The 26,664-nt window shown below is 49.1% G+C and overlaps 1 protein-coding gene across 4 annotated transcripts in view; it reads left to right on the top strand.

The window, feature by feature from the left end:
* LOC143281173 (bone morphogenetic protein 2-like) overlaps positions 1-22,258 on the top strand; it is a 58,818-nt gene extending 36,560 nt beyond the window's left edge. For 3 of the 4 annotated variants that reach the window (XM_076586203.1, XM_076586205.1, XM_076586204.1), the window contains 2 exons: positions 16,319-17,053; positions 18,837-22,258. In XM_076586203.1, the coding sequence (XP_076442318.1) occupies positions 16,319-17,053; positions 18,837-19,834 (1,733 nt within the window). In that variant the 3' untranslated portion in view covers positions 19,835-22,258. Of the gene's footprint in view, positions 1-609; positions 894-16,318; positions 17,054-18,836 lie in introns of those variants that run through there. The other variant, XM_076586206.1, reaches the window with a different exon arrangement.
* The last annotated feature ends 4,406 nt before the right edge of the window (positions 22,259-26,664 follow it).

Below are 26,664 nucleotides of genomic sequence, written 5' to 3'. Positions count from 1 at the left end.
TGTTGGTTGAAATAATCTTTAATTACACGTGATTACAGTGCAAACAGAGGCAAAAGAGCACCTTTAATTACACGTGATTACAATGCAAACAAAGGCAAAAGAGCACCTTTAATTACGCGTGATTACAGTGCAAACAAAGGCAAAAGAGCATCTGTAATTACACGTGATTACAGTGCAAACAATGGCAAAAGAGCATCTGTAATTACACGTGATTACAGTGCAAACAAAGGCAAAAGAGCATCTGTGATTACAGTGCAAAGGCAAAAGAGCGTCTGTAATTACGCGTGATTACAGTGCAAACAAAGGCAAAAGAGCATCTGTGATTACACGTGATTACAGTGCAAACAAAGGCAAAAGAGCATCTGTGATTACACGTGATTACAGTGCAAAGGCAAAAGAGCGTCTGTAATTACACGTGATTACAGTGCAAACAAAGGCAAAAGAGCATCTGTGATTACAGTGCAAACAAAGGCAAAAGAGCACCAACAAGCTTAAAACTTACGCTGTGCTCACGTGTTGTTGCACTTCAGTTTTCAACATGACGGCTGGTGAACCGTATTATCGTGTGTATCAAACAACTTATTCCTAAACAGTAAATCAATGGAAGAATAAAACAAAGGGGTACACGAATAAGCAAGCTTCTTGTTGACTTACCGTGCCTGCAGTCGAACGATAACAGAATATAAGGGCGGACGGAAACAAAGCACTGATGTCTGACATCACGAACCCACGGCCACCTCCCGCCTGTCACACCTTGTGACGGTACGTGCTGTACGTGCTGTGCTGACGTCACGACAGCCAGCTCCGGGGGTGGTTCCACAAGCTGGGGCTCACGTCGTCTCTGTGTGGGGGTGTGTAGTGGCAGGGTGGTGTTGGACATCCCTTGTGACCAGGTAGGTTTTTTTTGTTTGTTTTTCTTTTTTTTCGGGGGGGTTGGGGGGGGGGGTATCTCTGGTCACCAGATCGTCAGCTTGTTCCAGTGTTTGGCCAGATCGTTCACCCCCGTGTGTCTCGCTGCCATCCGATAGGCTGCTGTTTTTCTTCCCAACTTCTGTGTTTATTGCGTTGATTGATTTTTTTCATTTATATTTTGTGTTTTATTCATTCATTTCACGTTGATTTTGTTTATTTGGTATCAACATGACATTTCTTGCCACCGCTTGTCCCCCACCTCACCCCACCCCACCCCACCCTACCCTACACACCCCAAAAAATCTGCCTTTGCTCATATAGCTTGTAACAGTAACATTTGAAAACGAAAGTCTGTACGCATACAATTTTGTGTGCGTTTGTGTGTATGTGCTCATCTGTGTGGTTGTTAGGTGGATGGATGTGTGCGTCCGTGCGTGTGTGAGCTCCTCTGTGTGTGTGTGTGTGTGTGTATGTGTGCGCGCGCGCGCGCGTGTGTGAACATGCAGAGCAAGACAGGGTCGGAAAGGAAAGGCAGCAGCACTGCGTGGAAAACAAGCGATTTCACAGCGCTGAGTGTTTGATGCTCGTGTGTGTCAGGGGTCACCAAGTTTAAGTCGCCGGTCGCCGCCGCCGCCGATCGCCGAAAAATATGTCGGCGAACTGAAACAGCAAGCCTTGTGTGGCCGGTGCGCGGCGGGCGGGGCGGAGAAAACTGGCCAGACTTGGGTGTGCTGGTGGATGGGAGGGGAGTCTGTTTGGGGGACGCTTTGGAGTTGGAATGTTGGTGCAACGTTAGCTCACGGCACACTGTGTGGGGTTAGAGCGCCGTCCTCGAGTTGGCCAGCTAAATGCTTCTGTCAACTCGGCTCACTGGAGTCGGAACGTTGAGAGAATGAGAGAGAGAGAGAGACAGTCAGTCACAGAGAGAGAGAGAGGGAGATGCTATTTGAGAGAGAAGACGACGACGAGAAAAAGAGACAGATGCAAACAGAAGCAGGCGGACAAACAGAAGCAGGACGGAGAGAGATGGGGGTTTGTTCGGGGAGGGGGGGGGGGGGGGCTGATCTGTGCCAAAGGCCACAGAGCAAAGGTAGCGGCGGACAGGGGGCTCAACTCTTGCCGCCTGTGTCAACAGCTGGCTACACTGCTGACTGTCAGCCGGCCCTGTCTCAACCTAACGCACACAACGCTGCTTCCCTCCTCCCCCCCTCCTTCCCCCAGCCCCCCACGCCCCTCCCCCAGCCCCCACACCCAGCCCCCAGACCCCACACCCCTTCCTCCACCATCCCTGCATACAAAACACTCACGAGCGCGTGCGCGCGCGCAAACTATGGAAGCAAGCATGCTGAAAACAAACAAGCAGACATATACCAACAACACACTTTCGCGAACATACGCAAGTTTCGCGCGCACAGAACACTCGTAAGGTGTAGTGAGAGCTACTACAAGGATCATTTGTTATGTTTGTTGACTTTGGCGAAGTGTGCACTCACTGGCGCACATGGCACAAAAGGCGCTGCACGCTCGCACGTGAGCAAAGTGGTGTCTTCGGCACCGACACACGCGCATGCGTGCACACACACACACACACACACACATACACTCGCGTGCGTGCGTACACACGCCATGCCACACAACGCAAATCCGTACACTTGTGCACACGGATTGATACATGTAACTGTGCCCCTGTTACAGTTTATATCTCTGTTTACCAATGTGTGAACCACTTTGTCTATTTCACACGAAAGCGCACTGTCAAGATTATGTTCTCCAGTATATATCAATCGATCTTCGTTACATGATTTATGCTTGTCTATTTACACCTATTCTGTATCTGTCCATCAGCCCATGTTGCCGTTCTTGGTCCTTCTCATTCCCCGAAAACGGAGTGTGGCTGCGTCAACCTGAACGGCAAGGTGTAAAAACTGCGTTAATGGAGTGAACTAGGGAGCTATAGCTCGCGAGCACACAAAGGTCCTTGGCGATCTCCCCAGGAACAACAATCCTGAGATGCTGTGCAGACTTCGCACGGGGAACACTGTTCTTACTCATTCTTTTCATGTTGAAGGGGGAGGAGGCCCCGCGATGTATTCCCTGTGACGTGCCTCTCACTGTGAAACACGTGCTCCTTGACTGTTGGGATCTGCATGACGTTAGACACAGACATTACACGGCGGTTTCTCTGAAGACTGTTTCGTGATGTCCCTCCGTGGACGCTGATGGACTTCTTGAAAGAGTGAAAAAAATTTAATTAGACTTTGTTTTAAACTCTGGAAGTTGGGAAGTGTGGGGTATAACTTTTTGAGTGAAAAGTTTGAAGCCGTGATTGTTGTTGTTGTTTTTATTGTACTTGTTTTTACACTTAAAGTAGATGCAAACGTGGCGATAGGTTTGAGATGGCCTCACTGGTAGGCGAGGCTCTAAGCACCATAATTTAATTTGATTTGAATAATCCTGAGTCTTGAATGACTCGCTATTATACCTGTTTACGTCGTTTCAGGGCTGGTTGGGGGGGGGGGGGGCGCAACGACTGTCTCTTTCTAAGTAGTAATGTCTATTGTGAACCCCTATTGAAAGGGGCTGTGGCCTGTTCAGTAGTCACTGTCAGTGTCTCTTTATTCCCTCTTTGGGACGAGACCTCAATGATAGAGATTTTGTCTTTGTCTTGTCTTTTTGTCTCTCTCTCTCTCTGTCTCTGTCTGTCTCTCTGTCTCTGTCTCTCTCTCTCTCTCTCTCTCTCTCTCGTTCACGTCAGTTGTCCGTCCAGTCGATGTGTTTTACGAACCCATTGTTTTTACAACAAAGCCACAAGCGCCACCAGGGACGCAGCAGTGTGTAGCTTTCAGTCAGTGAAACAAAGAGGAGGATAATATGTCACTGCCGGTTCATGATTCTTTTTCTGTACAAACCACTTGCTGACTTGTACCTGTGTTTACAGGCTGGAGGTCCAAACATTGAAATTTGTTAATCTCTCTCTTTCTCTCTCTCTCTCTCTCTCTCTGTGTGTGTGTGTGTGTGTGTGTGTGTGTGTGTGTGTGTGACACACACACACACACACACACACACATATATATATATATATATATATATATATATATATATAATATGCATGTCTACATACATACATACATACATACATACATACATATATATATAGTTAAATATAAACACAGAGCTATTCAGAAGTCCAGTGGTGGTGGAGGGGAGGGTGGGGGCATGGCGCACCTGGGTCTGTGTGATTACGTTGCCCCGTGAGGGAGGAATGTTCCCTAAACACTGCCTGCCCTGGCCCTTCCGTACTGTATCACTTTCCTCTATCAACACTGATAGCACACACACACACACACACACACACACACACACACACACACATTCTCTCTCTCTCTCTCTCTCTCTCTCTCTCTCACGCAAGCGCGCACACACCGACACTCTCTCTCTCTCTCTCTCACGCACGCGCGCGCGCGTACATACAAACACACACAAATTCTTTCACACGCACACGCGCGCGCGCACACACACACACACTTTCTCTCTCTCTCTCTCTCTCTCTCTCTCTCTCTCTCTCTCTCACACACACACACACACACACACACACAAACACACACGCGCGCGCGCGCGGAACACACACTACAGTGCACTTTGCAACACTTCTCTCTCTCTCTCTCTCTCTCTCTCTCTCTCTCTCTCTCTCTCTCTCTCTCTCTCTCTCTCTCTCTCTCTTCGTTTTCACTACACAGTTTATGTTCAAGAGTAACAAAAGAAATGACAAACGGGTGAAGAGTAAATTTGAACCAGAAACCAGTAAGAAGAGGTTAGGGGTCAGGTATATCATACACACAGGATGATAGCCACTTAGTCCACCTGGCTGCCCTGGCGATCCAGTCGCTCACCTTGATCTGTTTGTGCCGTCCTTTGGCGCAGGTGTCTGTGTGAAATCTTTACCGTTGTGTGCTTACCCACCTCAACCCCTCCTTGTTGCAGAATATCCCTCCTGAGCTTCTGGAGCTTATGAGCTCTCTGTTGAGTCTATGTGTGCGTCAGAACTCAAGAGAAACGAGGGCAGTGCCTGAGAGCATTCGCCAATGATAGTTGTGTGACTGAGCTTGTGTGCGCGCACACGTGCGAGTGAATCAATACAAGGGGGAGGGAGTGTTCGTGTGTGTGTGTGAATGGGAGAAGGCCAGGGAATGCCTGTCCACCCAGTACAGGCTGACCACAGCCGTTATCGCTGCCCCCCACCCCACACCCAGGCCCGCACCCGTTAGAGGTTTGTCCCCATTTTGCGGCATCCACCTCAGTCCCCCACCCCACCCACACACACTCTTCTCTCGCTGCCGTCAGTCCGGGGCTTTGTCCCCCGATCCTGTGCACCTTCACTGGCTTTACGGCGGCTTACCCCGCTGATAAGCACTGACCAGCTGCGCGCTTTTTACTTCAAGCTCATTGCTAGAGAGAGAGAGAGAGAGAAGGGGTGGGTGAGAGACAGATTAATCGCAGAAGCGATCGAAAAAAGTAACAATTAAATACTGCAAACAGGATTATTGAAAGTGACACACACACACACACACACACACACACACACACAGAGATATATATATATATATATATATATATATATATATATATATACCTGTTTTGCACGACTGGGTCAGAAAGTCCAGTCCAGTGTTTCAATGATTGATCACACACACAAAAAAAGCCATCGAACTTTCAGTAAGTTCCGGTCATGTTAGGAGTGAAGAAAACCCAATCCCAGTTTTTAAGGCCGTCCCCCTTCCCAACACGCTGAAGTTAAAACCTCTTTCTTGTGACCTGATGCGCCGCGATCAGCAACAAAAGTGTCACATGAACTGACTCAGGACTCGGGTATATACTCAGAAAGGCCTTAGCCCCGTTGAGTGAGACACATCAGTCATGTAGATATGCGTATATATCTTGTCTGGACATACGTGAAAGACTACCATCGAGCAATACGATTATACATGCTTTTATCCAAATAGTTATTCTGTCAATGCTCATAGACGTGCAAAAAGTTTTATGAATATAAATTAAGAAATTCTTTAGTGTGGACGTGAATCAGAAATGCAGTGTGCTTGACGTCCCATGCAATAAACATTCCATACATCTTGTACGCCTCCGTTGCGTCAGTTGGAAAACCTTACGAATCAAATAGTTTAAAATGTATCAAGAAACTTTTCTCTTTGTAGATTAAAAGAACTGTTAAGAAAACAATGCTCTTTTAAACAAAAGTTCGACAGTGTCTGCCATGGTGGAGGACCAGACAAAACCTACCAAATATACATCCTATTTCCTAGTGTATCCAGTCTGTGTGCTGGCCGGGTTTCGGACACACAGCTCACTGTGAGGAGCTTCAACACTGACATTGTGCATGATTCGAGCTGCTAGCACGAGGGCGGCATGCCGCGGAGCTGTCTTTTTTCCGGACTCTTCCCCAATCTGTGTGTCCAGATATTGAACTTCCCTGTGCTCATGACCATGCGGCATCGAGAGCATTGTGTTTGGCGTGTTGTGTTCGCCCTTGTCACGTCTGGCTTCTTCTTCTTCGCTCCTGGGCTGCAATTCCCACGTTCATTCATATGTACACGCGTGGGCTTTTACGTGTATGACCGTTTTTACCTCGCCATGTAAGCTGCCATACTCCGTTTTCGGGGGGTGCATGCTGGGTATGTTCCCGTTTCCATAACCCACCGAACGTTGACACGGATTACAGGATCTTTAACGTGCGTATTTGATCTTCTGCTTGCGTATACACATGAAGGGGGTTCAGGCACAAGCAGGTCTGCACATATGTTGACCTGGAGGATCGGAAAGATCTCAATCCTTTACCCACCAGGCGCCGTTACCGAGATTCGAACCCGGGTCCCTCAGATTGAAAGTCAAACGTTTTAACCACTCGGCTATTGCGCCCGTTGGCCTTGTCTGGCGATTCCGCAGGAAAGAGTGCCGTGAACGATGCCACAGGTTCCGCTGGATGTTCCAACCACGTACGTTTATCACACTCTGGACAGACTGAGGTGACGTGGAACGTTGTGACGCGGCAAAGAGCACACCAGCAAACCTTGGTTCGTCTGACCAACACCATGTGCACGGCACGTTCAGCCCACGGAACAATGGACATAAGAGGGACGAGAAGTCTGACATGTTCACTGCTTGAACTAAAACTACTGCTATTTCTTACGACAGTTGGTGGTGGTGGTTGTTTTATACTCAGATCACATATTTTGACGACTTCAGCCCAAAGCCGTTGAACCACCTTCACGCAAACGCTTTTGAGATACCTGTAAGCACGTTGGAAGGTATGCTTTTTGTGTTGCTCTGGTGTATAGTTTTGTAATTGGTGTCTTTGATTAGTAGCGGTGTATCTGCATGGCAGGAAATCCTTTGATGTATCGGTTCCCTTTCCCTGCTCCCGGCCAGTGGAGGTCGCTGGGTAAAGATTCCGTAGCGCTAGCGGGAATCCCGTGTGCTCGCACCCTTTCTCCTCTGGCTCCTCTAGCGGAGCAGCCTCGCTTTGGCCCGCACGAGCACGACTTGATGTAGAAAGCAAGCACGTGCGTCGCTTTTAAAACAAATCCTGGGCTTCCCTCCGCCCTTCCTGGCATATGATTTCAGGAAATGTTTGGGAATGTTCCTTGTGATATTTCAGGCCCGGCGTGAATCGCTTTCCAAGGGTCCTATCTCGCTTGAAACAGCACAGGTTCGCCAGCTATTGTGGGAGACAGGGGGGGGGGTTGGGGGGGGGGGAGTTGGAGACGGGTGAAAACGCAGCAGCTCTTGTCTGTTGGGAGTCAAGAGTGCAAGATGTGTGGGAGGAGGAAGTGGATTCCACGCATGCTCAGTGATCGTGGCGGTCGCCCCCCCCCCCCTCCCCGGCCTCCCTCCCCCCCACTCCCCCTAGCCCCCATACCCCCAGCTGATTGTTCTCGTATACCCAAGCCCGTGCAAGACTGCGTAATGCAACTGGTGGGTGGGTGTGGGGGGCGGGGGCGTGGAGGTGTTATGGTCGCGCGCATGACTTAACAGCCATGCATACTCGTGACCATAACCCACAACTTACGTGTATACAAATACTGAGAAGACAGATGGTCATATCACGTGATTAGTCATTTCCGTTCAGTTAAGATACCCGTTGAGTGACAACTGATCACACGCAGAAGGGGAGGGAATGCTATTTTTCAGACCCTCACAAACTCCGTATTTAAATCCTGTGGCTCATGATCTCCAACGTGTGGACCAATTTGTTCGAACATGCATGCAAACGATCAAATACGCACGTTAAAGATCCTGTCACGTGGATGTTCGTAAGATTATGCAAACATGCTGTATCAGTGGCGGTTCAACTGCCATAAAAGATGTCGGTACGAGACAGAAACAAAACTCAAAGAATGAGGGCAATAATTATGTGGACGCAGCCACGAAAGCTTCTCTTTGTGAAATAAGCGGTATCAGAGCCAGATGAGATGTCCCTACCTACCCGAGCAGAAATCGGATGTGTGCAGATTGTCAACTGATACTTCTTTATTTTTCTTTTGATTCTATAATGGAACGAGATGGGACATGTCATCAGGCCAAGAACTGATGTGATATGCAGATGTGTGTCACAAGTTCTTGAAACAGAAATGGTTATTGGTGGCAAGGAGCTGTCTATGTTTTCGGTGGGTGTCTGTGTGGGTTTGGACACTGGGACTGAGACACGGTTTCTGGGTCAAATTTACAACGCAAATTTTGTCTTCACTGAGGTGCTTGGAAAGCGTGTTCTCTGTCTGTGGTTCAGTCTGCCTTCCCAAATGTGCAGTGCAAAAATGAAACACCACAGTGCTGTGTGTGAAATTGTGCAAGACAGTAGGGAAATCAGCGCTATTTAGACTGCATTAGATCAACGCAGCCCAGCTGAGTTCAGTACGGTGAAAGGCTGTAGAATACAACACAGGTCAGAACAGTTAAGAAAGAGACAAAGCGAGTTCGGATCCCACGAAGGCGTTTCTCTCTCGCCTTCGCGGTCATTATAGCAGTCGATGGCGCTATCCGTGATTCGGTGAAGACTGGCGAGCACACCAGTGGATGATTTATGTCAGCAGGGTCCCCCACTCTCACCTGCCTTTACTGTGGATCACAACGCGTCTTCCGGTCACCAGGTGAAACCGAAGGTCGTATTTCATATATCGGGGTGTCACCGGGTTAGTAAGTGGTCCGTCCGTTCAGCCACGTTGTTTATAGCTCGGCCGACCTCGAGGGTCATCTCGGGGGGGCTGCAAAACGGTCCGAGAAAAGTGTGCTAAACAGGGGACATAACCCTGTTCCCCAATCCAGCAGTGTGAAGCCGAGTTCGTGTGATCCAGGGAGTCTTTTATACGTCTAGAGTTCTGAGAGAAAGGGTCAGTTAAAATAGACATGAGCTAGTTTTATGGCCTTAGTGGTCGGCGAGGCTCTAAGCACCATAGTTTGATTTGATTTGAGCTAGTGTTTATGCTAGAGGTCATTAAAAATCGAGTATTGCTGAACTCGAGCTGGTTTGAACAATCGGTTTATGGTTGGTTTATTGGAGGTGTATGTTCGGTGGTTGTTGTTTTTTTACCCTCCCTAAACACGAGAGTGCAGCAGTCCCGTTCCCAAGGAATGGACATGTGCCAGCAGCAAGCCTGGTTGAAGAAAAGAAAACGTTTCTTGTTCAGGAGGCAGAGAAATGTTGAGTGAAGCGAGTGAACAAAGATGACTGCTTTGTCATTCTTCTGAGTACATGGGGAATGTTCCTGGCCTTGGTTTCCGGGTGTGGTGTGCTACGCGTTCTCTTTTGTCTCATCTCTTAGTTTGTCATCTCAAATCTGTCATCTCTTTATTTGCGTGATGGTACAGTCATATGTTTTTGTCCAGACCTTCCATCGACATCTTAGCTTGAAACGCATGCTGTGCGGAGTTTTCGAGCACATGTCAGCTTGCAGCCGACACGTTTTAAGCGGTGTATGATTCTCGCGCTTTTAGAATATGTGTTACACTTAAAATATCGCTGTTGAATTGCATCTTGAAGATATTCTTAGCTCGTTGTGAATATGCCATGATCAGAACGATGACAGAATGACAACAGAAACAACATGAGAGGAAAAAAAGGTAATTCGAGACCTGAATGGCATAAACATAACTGGAAGAGTAGATGACGTTCGCACGCACGACCAGAATGGCAGGTAGTTTTCGCGGTTTTGATCTATTTGGATCCAACACCCGTCGACTTACATATCGGCATGCCTATTATTTTCTACGCTATTTAACTACTGTTGCTTTCCCGCTGTAAAGGTTATGATAATCATCAGGGGGAAAAACAAAAAACCAGAACAAACAGCTGGCATACGCGGACGAAATGTCTGTCAGAGTCGCTAAACTATTGTGACATGGTGTTTGTATATGACCACGTGAAGCTCCGGCTGATGATACACTGCTTTCCTCCGGTTCACAGGAAGAACAATTGTAAATACATTAGTTTATCAACATTTTATTATGTTTGCCAATGTCGAACAGTGAATTTCTGTGCCTGGCTATGGACAGGAATCCGGTCTTGAGTCTTGGCACTACTGCCCATTCCGCAGTATGATTTGCCAAATATATTTATTATTTCAACCAAGTTTCGATCGTTTTGTTTGAATGCTTGGAGAAAAGGCTTATGCGCTCAAAACATATCACAATTTTTATGTAAACCAAGACCATAAAAATGGTACTGGTCACGTCCTCACTTCAGAACATTCGAATCTGCTCCATCATGTGCAGAAACGGGTATACAGTTTCAGTTTCAGTTTCACTTTCTCAAGGAGGCGTCACTGCGTTCGGACAAATCCATACACGCTACACCACATCTGTTGAGCAGATGCCTGACCAGCAGCATAACCCAACGCGCTTAGTCAGGCCTTGAGTGCATGCTTACATATTTGTGTACCTATGAAAGTGGATTTCATTTTACGTAATTTCGCCAGAGGACAACACTCTCGTTGCCATGGGTTCTTTTTCAGTGCGCCAAGTGCGTGCTGCACACGGGACCTCGGTTTATCGTCTCATCCGAAAGACTAGACGCTCAGTTTGATTTTCCAGTCAAACTTAGGAGAAAGGGCGAGAGCGGGATTCGAACCCACACCCTCACGGACTCTCTGTATTGGCAGCCGAGCGTCTTAACCATTCTGCCACTTTCCTTCACGGGTATACAACAGTAGGAAAGCGGAAGCCGATGTTTCTGCTTTCGGCAACAAAATGGCCGGTATGTTTTCGTGCCTCACATGAAACATCTTCAACTCTCAAGCGACGCGTTGCTCTAAAGTGGTCGGTGTGTGGGAGACAGCCTTAATAATGATGTATTCACACGTCACAGGAAGGGGGAAGACGACATTCGTCCAGGACTGCACTCAGCATACTGTCAGCACACTGACGGTCGCAATGCATGGGAGTTGTGGGGGGGGGGGGGGGGAGTGCTGTGCTTTGTTCTTTGTTGTTGTCACTCTTCAGTGTCCGTGTGACTGGTGTCTGTCCCTCACCCCGTGTCCCTCCGTCTGCCCCACTCGCTCAATGTCTTCACTCCCTGGGCCGCATGCAGGCAGCGTATGGCTCCGCCACAAACGTTGGTATAGATTCATTTGTTTGGTACGTGCATGTGTTGTAGGTACCAGCACAAACATACGTATTAAGTATCTTCATCCGCATACTATATACACAGACTTGCGCGACCGTCAGTCCCCCCCACCCCCACCCCACCCCACCTTCCCCGCCCCCTTCCCCCAACTTTGCGGTCAACTTAGTCCCGTCTTCACACTCGTTAGACATTGATCAAAGACTTGTCATGGGAACAGGTGCATTGTTGGGGCCAAGGCGGACAGTACGTGCTGTGTCGGTACGTGGTGTGGTGCCCCCCAACACCACCCCCCGCCCACTTTCCGCCTGCTCATCATCACCTTACCACTATCACCAACTCCGTGTTTTGTTGAGAAAGGTAATCTGGTTTTGTCCTGTCGTTATGATCGCCACATTGAAATCATAGGTTGTGACTCGTTCCTTTTCGGACCACTCGAATCGGAATAGATGTCAGTGTGTTTTTTCCTTGTCAAAATGCACGCCTTTAGATTGTAATAGTCTTTCAGGTCATTACAGCCCTGTATCAGGAACAAAAAGGAGACTAAAGTGGTCCCGAAAATGTCGATCATCTGTGACGTGTATTCTTTTTACCCCCAATGTTTTCACATGACGGGCGCAGTAGCCGAAGGGTTAAAGCGTTGGACTTCCAATCTGAGGGTCCCGGGCTCGAATCTCGGTGACGGCGCCTGGTGTGTAAAGGGTGGAGATTTTTCCGATCTGCCAGGTTAACATGTGTGCAGACCTGCTTGTGCCTGAACCCCCTTCGTGTGTATACGCACGCAGAAGATCAAATGCGCACGTTAAAGATCCTGTAACCCATGTCAGCGTTCGGTGGGTTATAGAAACAAGAACATGCCCTGTATGCACCCCCCCCCACCCCCCACCCCACCCCACCCCAAAACAGTATGACTGCCTACATGGCGGGGTAAATAAGTAAAACGGTCATACACGTAAAATGTTACATGTTTGTCTGAGCGTGTGTGTGTGGGTGCCTGAAATCTGATTGAATGACGCAGGAAACGAATAATGAGCGCCCAGTGGTAGCCGTCAGTCGGCTCTACCCATGTAGGTAGCCTCTTGTGCAAATGACCCCGTGTTTGTAAAGCACTTAAGAGCTTGGTCTCTGACCGAGGACAGGCGCTATATAAGTATCCATATCAATCAATTTAATCAATGTTTTTTAATGCCAGTTTTTGAAGGCTTGGTCGATGTCCGTGCGCTGTCTGCCGGAATGCAGTGAGCCAAGTCGTGTGGCTGCTGTAGGTCTGCAGTTGAAGCGGCAAACAACGTTTCTCACGTGCTGTCGTTATCTCCTTCAGTGAAGCTGGTGATACCGTTCTCAGACGATTTGATATTTGTTAATCGTCACAAAATGAATATTATTACCACTTATATATACCACTTTAAAAACAGGTTTATATCACTCGTGACCCATACCTCTCCCACCTCAGCCCCACCCCCATCCCTCCACACATACATTGAGGCACATACACACGCACAATGACGGTTTGTGGAGAGAATGAATGTATAGTTTAAAATATTGTTTGCACAAATAAGTTATAAGATTAGTCTTAAAAGATTCAATAGAAAAGGAATAGCTGTTATTTTGTGGTAGAGATTTCCAAACCCAGAGCCAGAGTGTGCAAATGTTCGGACACTATGGGACTTATGTAATGCGGGATTTCAAACATGTGCGTGTCTAACAAAGAATGCAGGCCAGGCCGGGATGGACTGTACATCATTTCTACTTGATCGGAATGTTAGGATGGTGTCAGAACCAACCGAAGAATGGAAACATATACGGGCTGTTTTGAACTTCCTTCTTTTTTCTCAAGCCTGTCAACATTGGTAGGTCTATACGCTCCAGCTGTGACCGAACCCAACCAACCAACCAAGTGGCCGTGCATTGTCAGCGAGACAGTCACCGCCATCCGTGCTGTCATTTTCCGTCACACGACGGATCACACGTCAGCACACACGGCACGTGGAGCAAGTGGCCGATGATTTACACAGCTGATCCATCACCGCTCCTTTGTCACGGCCCGGGGCCCAGGGGTGTGGGTGTGGGATAGGGGGTGAGGAGGGGAGGGGAGGAGTGATGACGAATTGAGCCATAAATCGGCATGGACAGGGACACAGAAATACACTATGATGGCGCTGCTGTTAGTAGTAGATTCATGAAGAGACAAGTAAATGGGGGTGGGGAAGGGCAGGGGGCGGGGAGAGGTTAGGGTTGCATTCAGGGATTTTGAGTGTATATGATTCTCTCTATATATATATCACTGTCTCTCTCTCTCTCTCTATATATATATATATATATATAGAGAGAGAGAGAGAGAGAGAGAGAGAGAGAAATGTGTGTGTGTATATGGATGGGTAGAGAGATATAGTGTGTGGATTCAATTCATTTATTAAAGTCATTCTTCCTGGCTAATCTTTGGCCCCTTTACTAAAACTGGGGATGTGATACCACTGGTCCATAAGACTTGGAAGAGAAAGCGATGTGGCCACCAGTGGAGGTGGTGACACAGCAGCGTGGTGCAAGGTGTGGAACCAAAGGACTCCCTTGGGAGGATGCTGACGGCAGCTGCAGGGGACCGTTCCGGAAGCTGCCCCCTTCCCCCCGCACCCTCCCACACACCTTTCGCCAGCCACCTCCTCCCTGCCACCCCTCTCCTCCCACCCCCCTTGTGAGTTAAGCCTCACTTTCGTGATGCTCTCTGTCAGGAAAAAAAAAGGGGGGGTGTTGTTGTGAACAGTGAGGTTATAACAGCTGTTGGCGTTTTGTCTCCGTCGCCGTGTGTGGACGGGGTAGGTACCTACCCCCTACCTACCAGCTTACCTACAGCACAGACCTCCCACGTTTTCAGGCCCGCGGTGTGAGTTTCCGTGACAAAAGGAGGGCGATGTTCAAAGCTTTGAAGCGCGGCGGAGATGAGAACGGTATCATGGGCACCATCCCTCAGGACGGGGGGGATTACCGGCTGATGAAGGCAGCCTGATAGAATGACTCAGGTCACAGCGCGCCTTAATCACGCGCGGATTATCGGGCAGTTATGAAAACCCCACAGCGCCTTGCTCCCTTTACAATGCGTCAGAGGCTCTACACCGTGTGTTTTATACGTTACTGCTTTGCAGTCGTTCCCTGCCTGTTCCGATTTTAACGTCCCCCGTCGTTTCCTTTGTAGCGTCTGCGCCGCTCTTGTGGCGGAAAGACACGGGTTACTTGACACTTATCTGACACTGTGTTTAAAAGAAAGGCATGGAGAACTACACTGGGTCTGTCAGCGTGGTGGTGGTTATGACAGATGATCGCGAGATCTCTGAGGTGGATCGTATGGTTATAAGTGGTTTGGGGAGGTGGGGGTGGGGGGGAGGCATTGCCTTTTTAAGTGGGGAAAACAAACCTGCTTCCGAAGATTGTATCTATGATGGCCACTCCTCCAGGATGCCGAGTTTCAGACAAAAGATGTTTAGGGGGAGATAGTGGTTTTAAGACAGTGTGAACCAGTATTCAGACGTTGTTGATGGCTTGTGTACAAGACGTTCTTTTGATACCAATACCTGACAAGCGTGTTGGGTTTATGTAGAGGTCAGGCATCTGCTCTGTGTGTGTGTGTGTGTGTGTGTGTGTGTGTGTGTGCACAGCAGATGTGTTGTTTTGCATGTACGTATTCAGTCCACACGCTTTGACACCACCATGAAACTGAAACTACAACACCAAAAACGGATTGTCCTGTCCAGTAAGACTTGAGCTGTTGCAAATGGCTGGCCGTGGCAATACAAACCACTACACTACAGTCTGTTACGTTACACCAGTGTTACAGACACCCATCCAGCGTTTTCTGCTGTGGGTGATGGCAGGTCGTTATAACTACACTACACTGCACTACGTTCAATTGTGAACCAGTGGATTAGTGGAAAAGCACCATGCTTGGAGCTAAGTGTCTATGGAATTGAGTCCTGCACCGAACTGGGATTTTTACCTCCTCTTTCATTGGACCCAGAGTGGCGGTCTGGGTGCCAGTTTTTCAGACGGGACAATAAACGTAAGTCCCGAATGCCGCATGCACTTAGAGCACGTAAAAAAAGAACCCACGGCAACAAAGGAGTTGTTCCTGACAAAATTGTTTTAAAAAAATCTGCTTTGATTGTAAAATATACTTGAAGACAAGACAAGATGTCACACTGCGGTGTTGTAACACCCTCTCTCCAGGGGAGATCAAGCCCGAGGTTTCTGTAGTGACAAGAAAGTGATAGGATACGATACAATCCGGCCTTAGTGGTCGGCGAGGTTCTAAGCACCATAATTTGATTTGATCTGATGATACGACCCGATAACAGTGACAGTGCTGCGGTGTAGCATGTGTCCAGTCCAACATGATGGTGTGATAAGACACGACAACACTGACGTTACTCACATGCTGCAGATATCCAGTCATGATGATGTCGTGTGACACAATAACACTGACGTTACTTACATTTTGCAGGTGTCCAGTGGTGATATGATACACGTTAACACTGACGTTACTCACGTGTTTCGGATGTCCAGTCCAGTCATGATGTGATACGACACAATAACACTGACGGTACTCACATGTTGCAGGTGACCAGTCATGATGTGATACGACACAATAACACTGACGTTACTCACATGTTGCAGGTGTCCAGTCATGGTGTGATACGACACAATAACACTGACGTTACTCACATGTTGCAGTAGTCCAGTCATGATGTTATAACACCACACAATAACACTGACGTGTTGCACGTGCCGCAGGTGTCCAGTCCAGCATGGTGTTGTGCTGCGGAAGGTGGCTGGTCGTGCTGCTGCTGCTGAGCCTGCTGTCTGCGCCTGTCCGCCCCTCCTCCCCTCGCTCCTCTGACCCCCTCCCCTCCTCATCAGCCGCATCGTCGTCATCATCGCCGGACGCCCAGAACCCTGCGTCGCTTTCTTCTTCATCATCATCGGTGGTCGTTGTCGTCGATCGTGTATCGCCACTGTCATCCTCATCATCGTCGTCATCATCCTCGGAAAGCAGCACAGAGTCGCAGTCCTCTGCAGACACCAAGGACCGTTCGTCTTCCGTGGAGAAGGCTCGCCTCCCAGCATCGTCGTCGTCATCGTCTTCGACTTCATCGCCTGCATCATCAGCGCCAGCTTCAGCAGCATCAGCAGCGCCCCCTCGGCCTTCCTCCCCTTCCCCCAGGTCAGCATCGGGTGCCCCCCATCATCCCCCGACAGGTGGGCGCGGCGAGGCGGCAGGTCGGCGACTCTCGGCGCGTGACCAGCACGTGCTGAAGGCTGTGGAGAAGAACCTGCTGGGCGCCCTGGGGCTGACGTCACGGCCCCGGCGGGGACGCGGGGAGGTGGAGGTGCCTCCCTACATGTGGGACCTGTACCGCGCGCAGACCGCCACCCCCTCCTCCTCCACCGCCATCCGCAGCCCCTTTCTCAAGGGCTATGGCAATGCCGGCGTGGCCGCCAACACTGTGCGCAGCTTCTACCACACAGGTATGTCATGCTGCACGTGCTTGTTTCTTCATCAGTCAGTCATATCTGTCTGTCAGTCCATCCATCGCCTTAGTGGTCGGCTGGACTGTAAGCAACAAGAACAAGAACTAGTGGTCGGCGATGTTCCAGGCACAATAATTTGATTTGATTTCATTCAGTCCATTCATGATGCTGTCTGTGCTTTATGGACACGCGAGATTAGCACATACAGACGGTGCGCTTTTCAAATTCTTTGTTTGCTTGGTTTGTTTTCATTTAACCACGTAATATGCGTATTGTTTCAATATCATTTTAGCGTATTTTTTAAAATGCACTGATCTGTCTTCCCGCCCTCCCCCTCTCCCTCTGTGTGTGTGTGTGTGTGTGTGTGTGTGTGTGTGTGACACGTTGCTTGTATATCTCATGACACAGAAGTTTACACACAAAGTACTCGTGTAAGCCTAATCTCGCCATTATCCTTTCACAACCCTCCTCGTCTGTCGTGCTTTGAATGAGCTCCGTACGTTTGTCTGGGCATCCACATACACCAGTATGTGAGACAGATACACGCTAAGATTGTTCATGCGTATGCAACTTTAAAATCCTTTTTTAATTTCTATTCCAGAATGTAACTGTACAATGGAAAACACCGATGGTGTGCTGTTACCCTTTTTCCAGTTGTACGTGAGGTGGTGTGGGGTTTTAAGTTTCCATTGCAGCCCGAGTTTTCTACGGCAGTTTCTCATGGACTCCATTTGTTTCAGGGAAATTTCAGCAGCTGTTTCGGTGAAAAAAAAAAAAAGTGAAATGTTGCATACATGTGATCGGATTTAATGAAAGTGTACTGCCAAAATGTCTCTGATATGTGTGTCGGGGTGGTGTTTGGGGGGGGGGTGGGGGGGGGGGGGGGTTGGGGAGAGGGTGCATGAGAGCGAGTGAGTGTTGTGTATAATTTTAACATGAGGCGTATCTTCATTAGTTACCAAATGTTCCCGAGGTTTTTTCATTGAGCTCTTTAACTGCACCCTTCAGAAAACTAAAATGATCAGCAGCTTTGCAGTTGAAAGGTTTGTAAAGTGAATAGAACAATGTTCAGCAGACAAGAATGAGCGTGAAGTAACACACTGCAGCTGGCAATGTAATACAGACAAGTAAGATTTTTCAGCTACAAAAAAACAACAACCTTTGTCTCGAAGTTTCTACCTGAAGACACAACAGAGCACACACACAAAAAAGGAAATATGTGCCTACGTAGTCTCGTAAATTGACATAACTAATTATGTTGTTCATAAAAGCGTTCCTTTATGTAGATTACAAGAATGGGAGTGGGCGAGATAAATGACATCAGATATGTCAGAGTGTCTTCTTCTTCTTTGTTCATGGGCTGCAACTCCCACGTTCACTCGAATATACACCAGTGGGCTTTTACGTGTATGACCGTTTTTACCCCGCCATGTAGGCAGCCATACTCCGCTTTCGGGGGTATGTCAGAGTGTGAAGGCGGAGGGGAGAACAGACGTAGGACAGTGGCACCTTCTAAGGGTACGTGGCAGGTTGGTTAATAAGTTGAATAAAACGTGGAAGAGGAGTCAGTTATGAAAGCATAGTGAGAGAGAGGGGGGAAAGTATCCTGATGCTTTACAAGTGTCCCTAAAGACAGGGGATATTAGAATAGATTGAGTCTTTTTCAATAATTTCATAAAACTAATTTGTGTGACAGCGCGTTGCCCAGGTTGCAGTATGTCGTAATGTTATGTATGTTCTGACCATTACAATGTGCTGACTGAACTGTCGGTCTGTGCAGAGCATCATGTCACGGAAGGCTGTGACCCCGACACGTGCACCCGTCTTCTCTTCGACGTCACTTCCGTTCCCAACTCAGAGACTCTGGCTGCTGCCGAGCTGCGCATCTTCGTCGACCTCCAGGGGAACCACAGCGACCTTGGTTCTCCTCAACTCGATGGCAAGGTCAGGGACGGTGAAGGTCAGAGGTCGAGGTCACGGGGAGGGGTTCAGCAGGACATGGTGGTGGAGGTGCACGAGATCATGCAGACTGGCGGAGAGGACGTCATCACCCGGTTACTGGACACTCGCCGGGTGAAGCCCGCCCAGGGCGGCACGTGGCAGTCTTTCGACATCCACCCAGCGGTGTTTACGTGGAAGCGGGGGCCAGCCTTCAACAAGGGCCTGGAGATCAGACTGCAGACCGCCAGGCCCTCGGACGCCAGGCACGTGCGTGTGCGTCGCTGGGCGGAGGTGTCTGAGGAGCGGTGGCGGCTAGAGCGCCCCCTGCTGGTGACTTACACAGACGACGGCATGGGGGCCGGCTCCAAGCCCGCCCCGTCCCGCAGCAAGCGAGCCGCGCGCTCCGACCGGAAACGGGAGCGACGGCGAAAGAGCCGAGCCGGGAAAACCTCCAAGAGAAATCGGAAAAACCGAAAAAAGAAAAAAAAGAAAAAGCGAAAGAGGACGAAAAAGGGCGACAAAAACATGTGTCGGCGCCACGGGTTGTACGTGGACTTTCAGGAGGTGGGTTGGGAGGACTGGATTGTGGCCCCTGACGGCTACAACGCCTACTTCTGCCAGGGGGACTGCAACTTCCCGCTGGCCCAGCACCTCAACTCCACAAACCACGCCATCGTGCAGACTCTGGTCAACTCGGTGGACCCCACGGCCGTGAGCAAGGCGTGCTGCGTGCCCACCAAGCTGTCGGCCATCTCTATGCTGTACCTCAACGAGCGGGAGAAGGTGCAGCTCAAGAACTACCAGGACATGGTGGTGGAGGCCTGTGGGTGTCGGTAGTAGAGCGCCCCGCACCCCGCTGTGTCTGAGACTACTGCACAGAGTGGGCAGCGCACTGCTCTCAGGGCGCGTCGCCACGCCTTGTTTCACAGCCCCGGCCTTGCTGACGTCACGACGGGGCCCTGGTTGATGTGGACCCTGCCAGGAAAAAGATCGGGGTGAGAGATTCTGTTCCCCATACTGGGAGACGGGACACCCTTCAACGCACGGGTGCCAGTGTGTGCTACCACTCAGCCCTCTGACAAAGTGTGACCGCAGGAGTTTCACTGCACGTCGGAGACACGCCAGACTTACGTTGAGCAGAGTGAGGTGGCAAGGCGTTGGCCCCAAAACCACACAACTAAGCTGTCTGCTGTTGAAAGAAAATCGGTCACCCGGACAGGTCAAAACTGATCGCGTGCTCCGCAACAGCTTGTTGGGAAACTTAGCTGACAGTGAAAGTGTGGTAGAAGAGAGAAGACTTTGCAGGCCGTCCTCTCAGCTGCTGTGCGTTCTGCCGTCGTCAGCGTTTGAAGGCACCGACCAGATCCACCGTGTCTTGCAAGGTAAGGCAGAACGGCAGGTAATCCACTGTGCCTGTTGGGGGTAGCAGAAATCATAGTGCCTCTCTTCCAGCTTACTAGAGAACGGACAAGGACTCCACGGATGCCGGTAGTCATTCTACGGTCAGGTGAGACAAGTGAAGACCTGTGGCTGAATGTGGTGAAGAGAACCGTTAACTGTTCACCTGTCTGCAAACAGCCTCCCTCCATCTGTGTCCTCTCTGAAGGTGGCGCCGACATCACACAGACTGAAGCTGGATGAAGGAGGATGCCGGCTGGTGTGAAGACTGCCCCGTAGACAACTCGGTTCATAATTACGGGCCTACCCACCTGTATGATCACCTCCACAACATCCACCTGTTTCAAGACTCCTCCCACTGCTGCTGTTCGCGACGGGAATGTGTGCAGCAGGACACCTAAAGTACCAGGAGAAAAATCCAGGAAATCACGGTGTGTGATCAACAGACCTGGGTACAGTTCGTATGGAACTGAAGCCATCAGTGTTGTTTCAAAAAAAATTTGTTCCTGTATGAAAGCCTCCCGTTGTCGGTAGATTGACGGCAAGTTCTCGCAGTTTACCCCAGTGAGACAAATGGCTACTAACCTTCAGCGACTTGCAAGATGTGGCCATTCTACCTGGCCCAGGTAGCTGCGTGCGTCAGCCGACAACACCTGTTTTATGTCGTAATTTTTTTTTTTTTTTTTTTTTTTTTAGATGTTGGCATCAGTTACACGCCCAGGACATTCTAATGGGTGTGCGGCGTGTATGAGGGAGATGTGTTTTTATCGAACTGTGTTACTGACTGCCGTGTTGACTGTGTCAGGTTGTGATGTGTGGCCTTGCCGGCTGCCACGTGCTGTACAGTGTCTGGCCTGTCATGGCCACATGGGATGGGAGGGAGGGGGAGGGGTGCATGCAACAAATGAACACGCAAGCACGCACACACTACACAACACTCACGAGAGCACGCACGCACACGCACACACGCACACACACACACACACACACACACACACACAGAGTACAGTTGCATACACTTTTAGAAATCTATTTATTTGTATACACACTGAAGATGTACTTACCAAAAAAAAGTACAGGATTTTGTTTTAGGACAATGTGCATTTTTAAGAAATGTATTTAATTTCATGTTTTAATCTTTTTAATCTGTTGTTAATTTGTCCATCTGTTGAGATAGGTTTACATCAAAAAACCTTGTGAGTTTAACCATTCGTTTTTATGATTGGTTTACTACGACACCACTAACATTAGGAGAGGATGACAATCTTCCATAAAACACGAGTGTCAGAACTCGCTAATGTTATTTTCAGCAGACTTGGAAGAAGATTAAGAAAATAAAAATTTTAAAAGTTCCAAATTTGTGTGTTGGAGGAAAATGAACACACGCAAAATTGGGCAGGTTCCATAGGGGAAAGCATCCGCAACAAAAAATCCCAACTACTAAAACTGTCTCCAAATTGGAGAGTCTGCCGTTCCCCCTCTTCAGCGTTTCCACTGTCCAGATCTGAAAAGCAGTAAGACTTGGACGGGATGATAAAGTGACAACAACAAAAAACGAAAAAAAACTCGCTCAACGCACGACTGTCCTTGGCAAAGTGAAATCAGTGGGTCTCGCACCAGATGGAAGGGGGAGGGACCCGACTAAGTTATGCACACGCACGCCCTGATACAAAAAAAAGGTATAATTTATGTTAGTCTTGTTATTGGTTGTGTTGTTGGTTGTGTCCGCAATACATGTGTACATATTGTGTTTGGACGAAACAATTTTTACGAATACCTCAAAACCAGGTGCTTGTTGATCGTTGCTGTCTTCAATGGATTGGCTTTCTCCGTGGTCACTGCAGAATTAAACTTTTAAATGTTCTCATTCAGTCTCGGTCTTTTTGCTTTTTGTGCATGTTGGTTTGTGTGTGGCCTTCGAACTCGGACAAGACAGTCTAGAGAGAGAGTGCACAACTTCTGGTCTCCCTAACTTCTGGCACCCCTCCCCCCACCTCCCCTAAGTTCTCCCTCCCCTAACTTCTGATATCCTTCCCTTCTGACATCCCTCCTTCCCTCCCTCAACTTCTGACATCCTCCCCGCCTCCCTCCCCTAACTTCTGACATCTCTGCCTCCCTCCCCTAACTTCTGACATCTCTGCCTCCCTCCCCTAACTTCTGACATCCATCCCTCCCTTCCTCTCTGCCTCCCTTCCCTAACTTCTGACATCCCTCCCTCCCTCTCTGCCTCCCTCCCCTAACTTCTGACATCCCTCCCTCCCTCTCTGCCTCCCTCCCCTAACTTCTGACATCCCTCCCTCCCTCTCTGCCTCCCTCCTCTAACTTCTGACATCCCTCCCTCCCTCTCTGCCTCCCTACCTCTCTGCCCTAACTTCTTATACCTCTGCCTCCCTTTCTGCCTCCCTCCCCTAACTTCTGACATCCCTCCCTCCCCTATCTTCTTATATCCCCTAACTTCTGGCATCCCCCCCTCCCCTATCTTCTTTTTCCCCTAACTTCTGGCATCCCTCCCTCCCCCCCCTCACTTCTGACACCCCTCCATCTTTGCATCCCTCCCCAAACTCCTGACATCCCTCCATCCTTGCATCCCTCCCAAACTCCTGACATCCCTCCATCCTTGCATCCCTCCCCAAACTCCTGACATCCTTGCATCCCTCCCCAAACTCCTGACATCCCTCCATCCTTGCATCCCTCCCTCACCTTCCCCCTCCTCCCCTAACTTCTGGCACCCCTCCCTCCCTCCCCTAACTTCTGACATCCCTCCCTCACCCTCACCCCTCCTCCCCTAACTTCTGGCATCCCTCCCTCCCTCCCCTAACTTCTGACATCCCTCCCTCACCCTCCCCCCTCCTCCCCTAACTTCTGGAATCCCTCCCTCATCCTTCCCCCTCCTCCCCTAACTTCTGGCATCCCTCCCTCACCCTCCCTCCCTCCCCTAACTTCTGACATCCCTCCCTCACCTTCCCCCTCCTCCCCTAACTTCTGGCACCCCTCCCTCCCTCCCCTAACTTCTGGCATCCCTCCCTCACCCTCCCTCCCTCCCCTAACTTCTGACATCCCTCCCTCACCCTCCCCCCTCCTCCCCTAACTTCTGGCATCCCTCCCTCACCCTCCCTCCCTCCCCTAACTTCTGACATCCCTCCCTCACCCTCCCCCATCCTCCCCTAACTTCTGATATCCTTCCCTCCCTCTGTTACCATTTTAGGGATGCGTCTGCGTGCGCAAATGTGTATGCCAACAACTAAATCTGTGAGCGTTCTCTCTGTCCCTCCCTCTCTCCAATGCATCCGTTGCTATTAATGTTGTGCCTTGCATTCACGAGCAGTACCCACGAGTAGGCTTGGAAGCTTATTTCGTCCACTCCCCTCCGTTTTACCTGACGACACGCACTCACCAGTGAAAGGTTATCGCACGGGTTCTGCCTACTTCAGATATATCTCTATGGATAATTTTGTACCAACTTCCTCAGTTTAAGATCAAATCAAATAGTTTTCATTTGGGGAGGGGGCGGGGGGGGGGGGTGCATACACTAAAAACAAACAAATCAGTTTTCATTAGAGGGGGGTGGTCTTACACTTAAAAAAAATATATCGCAAATGTTCTTTTTACTTTTGCGAACTACAACACACTGTGTACGTGTGTATCGTGCAAACGTTCTACAAATAACTGCAGGAAACAGTCTCTCTCTCTCTCTCTCTCTCTCTCTCTCTCTCTCTCTCTCTCTCTCTCTCCAATAACTGTAGGAAACTCGGTCTCCCTCGCCCTCCTATAACTGTGGGAAACTCAGTCTCTCTCTCTCCCTCCCTATCTCCCTCCATAAACTTGGAAACTCGGTCTCCCTTTCCCCCCAATAACTGTAGGAAACGCAGTCTCCCTATTTCTACCTGTACGAAACTCAGTCTCCCTCTCCCTTCCAACAATAACTGTACAAAACTCAGTCTCCCTCTCCCTCCAATAACTGTACGAAACTCAGTCTCCCTCTCCCTTCCTCCAATAACTGTAGGAAACTCAGTCTCCCTCTTCCTCCCTATCTTCCTCCAATAACTGTAGGAAACTCAATCTCCCTCTCTCCCTCCAATAACTGTACGAAACTCGACCTCCCCCTCCCTTCTTCCAATAACTGTAGGAAACTCAGTCTCCCTCTTCCTCCCTCTCTCCCTCCAATAACTGTAGGAAACTCAGTCTCCCTCTCTCCTTCCAATAACTGTAGGAAACTCAGTCTCCCTCCCTCTCCCTCCAATAACTGTAGGAAATTCAGTCTCCCTCTCTCTCCCTCCAATAACTGTACGAAACTCGGTCTCTCTCCCTCCACTTACTCCTGTGTCCACAGAGACTGTTTGCCATCACTGAAGATAACTGGCTAGGAGCCCCAGCAAGGCCCACTTGAATGAACTCCCCCACAGACCGATCTGAAGACATGTTTATCTGGACGTGGAAAGCAGTGGCTTTTGACACAAGGCTCCGGTAACACGAGCTAAAGACGGGTCTGCACAAAGGTCACTGCGTGCTGGGATCTGCACAAAGGTCAGCACGTGCTATTAGGAACGAGCACTGAACTGGCTTGTGATCATGTCACACCCTTCCGGCCTCCACCCACCCACCCACACACACACCCCTAACGTACTGGGGAAAAAAACTGTCCAACCTTCAGGGTCTATCCGTAAACCATGGGCACAGGACTGGCAGAGTAGTCTGTCGAAATTGTTTTTATTTTTTCATTCAATTAAAACGAGCGACTTCAGGGTTAATCTTAGAAACACAGAACACTGACAAATATTTTTTTATGGACAAATGTTTACTGACGTATCTTAAAAAGCACTTCACAAATGCATGAAGCTTTAAATGAAAAATAAACGCATTATGTTACGAACGAATCAACATTAAGTTCCAAGTATGTCTGAAATGTTTTACACACAAAAAGAGAAACGCAAGAAATGATCGCTAAATATACAATTAGTTGACAAATTATGCCTTCACATGTTCATCTGGGAATAAATTCCTCTTCTGTACTACGCTGTTCCCAAGCCATATATTTTCCTGATGTATCTTAGACAGAACGCGAGGCATTTCCAAAGATATGCCGGGCGTCAAAGTGGAAGGGGCGTGTTTTTTCCATGTCGCTACACCGGCAAGGTGCAAAGAAACGGCCCGATGTGTGTGAGTCAGGTTCAGGTAACTCAAGCTGCGTAACCTTCACAGGTTGATGGTTATCTCTCTCGGTTCATCTGATCTTCCCTCCCAAACTATCGGCCCGATTGTGTTGCTGGCTTGATTACTTCCACTTGAAAACACCCCCCTCCTGCCTCGGCACATACACGCACACTGCCACCCCCCCGCCCCCCAACTCCCTTCTCACGTGCGCATACACACACTCTAATTCGCATTCACACAAACACACACACTGCAATATCCGACACGCACATTTCTACTTGAAAACACCCCCGCCTTGCTGTACACATCTGAATATTCTCTCTCTCTCTCTCTCTCTCTCTCTCTCTCTCTCTCTCTCTGTGGTATATATGTTGGTTACACTTATCCTATGCAGGAGCGGTTGGGCCAACAGCAAAGTTTCTCCATTGCAATGGGAAGTAATTTACATCTTAGTCTTTTGAGGACTATGACTCTCAAACTAAGAGGCAAAATTGCACCGGCTCTTAGTGCTGCAGGCTTGGGGGGCTAGTTGGCCTTTGGGAACTATCCCAACGCCGACTGTCCTAAAACCTTGGCCGAGAGAGTGGGGATGTAACTTGGGCAAGACACTCTCCACACTAATCAAATTCTAGCCCAGATTGTCGGGACAGCAGTTGCCTCCTCTGCTGTTCTGGCCATAGTCGAACACTGACTGACTATCATACATGCTGGGGCGGGGACAGGACTTGCACTCCACTCTTCTACAAAACCACATCTCTTCACCAGTTAAACTGCACTATGGCACTGACCCAGTCTCTCTCGTGTGGCAGTGTCATTCTCTGTGGACTGGCACTGATGCTTCATGAAGACAGGACGGCTCGAGTCCAGCAGACCAGAGCGTGGGTCGTCCTGAGGCAGTCACCACCTGTGAAACCTGGCAAGAAACACAAAGTTACGGAGATTATGAGATCAAATTCGCACGTGGGGGATTTCAGAGGTAGAAAAACAGACGGATAGGCCGACCATAAAGAGTAAGAGTTACAATATTGAGCATTCTACACACACACACACACACACACACACACACACACACATGCACATGGAGGCCAACTTCGTCATTGTATGGAGCCACAATATTT

The sequence above is a fragment of the Babylonia areolata genome, chromosome 4 (genome assembly GCF_041734735.1).
Source record: "Babylonia areolata isolate BAREFJ2019XMU chromosome 4, ASM4173473v1, whole genome shotgun sequence".
NCBI lineage: Eukaryota > Metazoa > Mollusca > Gastropoda > Neogastropoda > Buccinidae > Babylonia > Babylonia areolata.
This window is presented reverse-complemented; position numbering and strand designations above follow the sequence as displayed.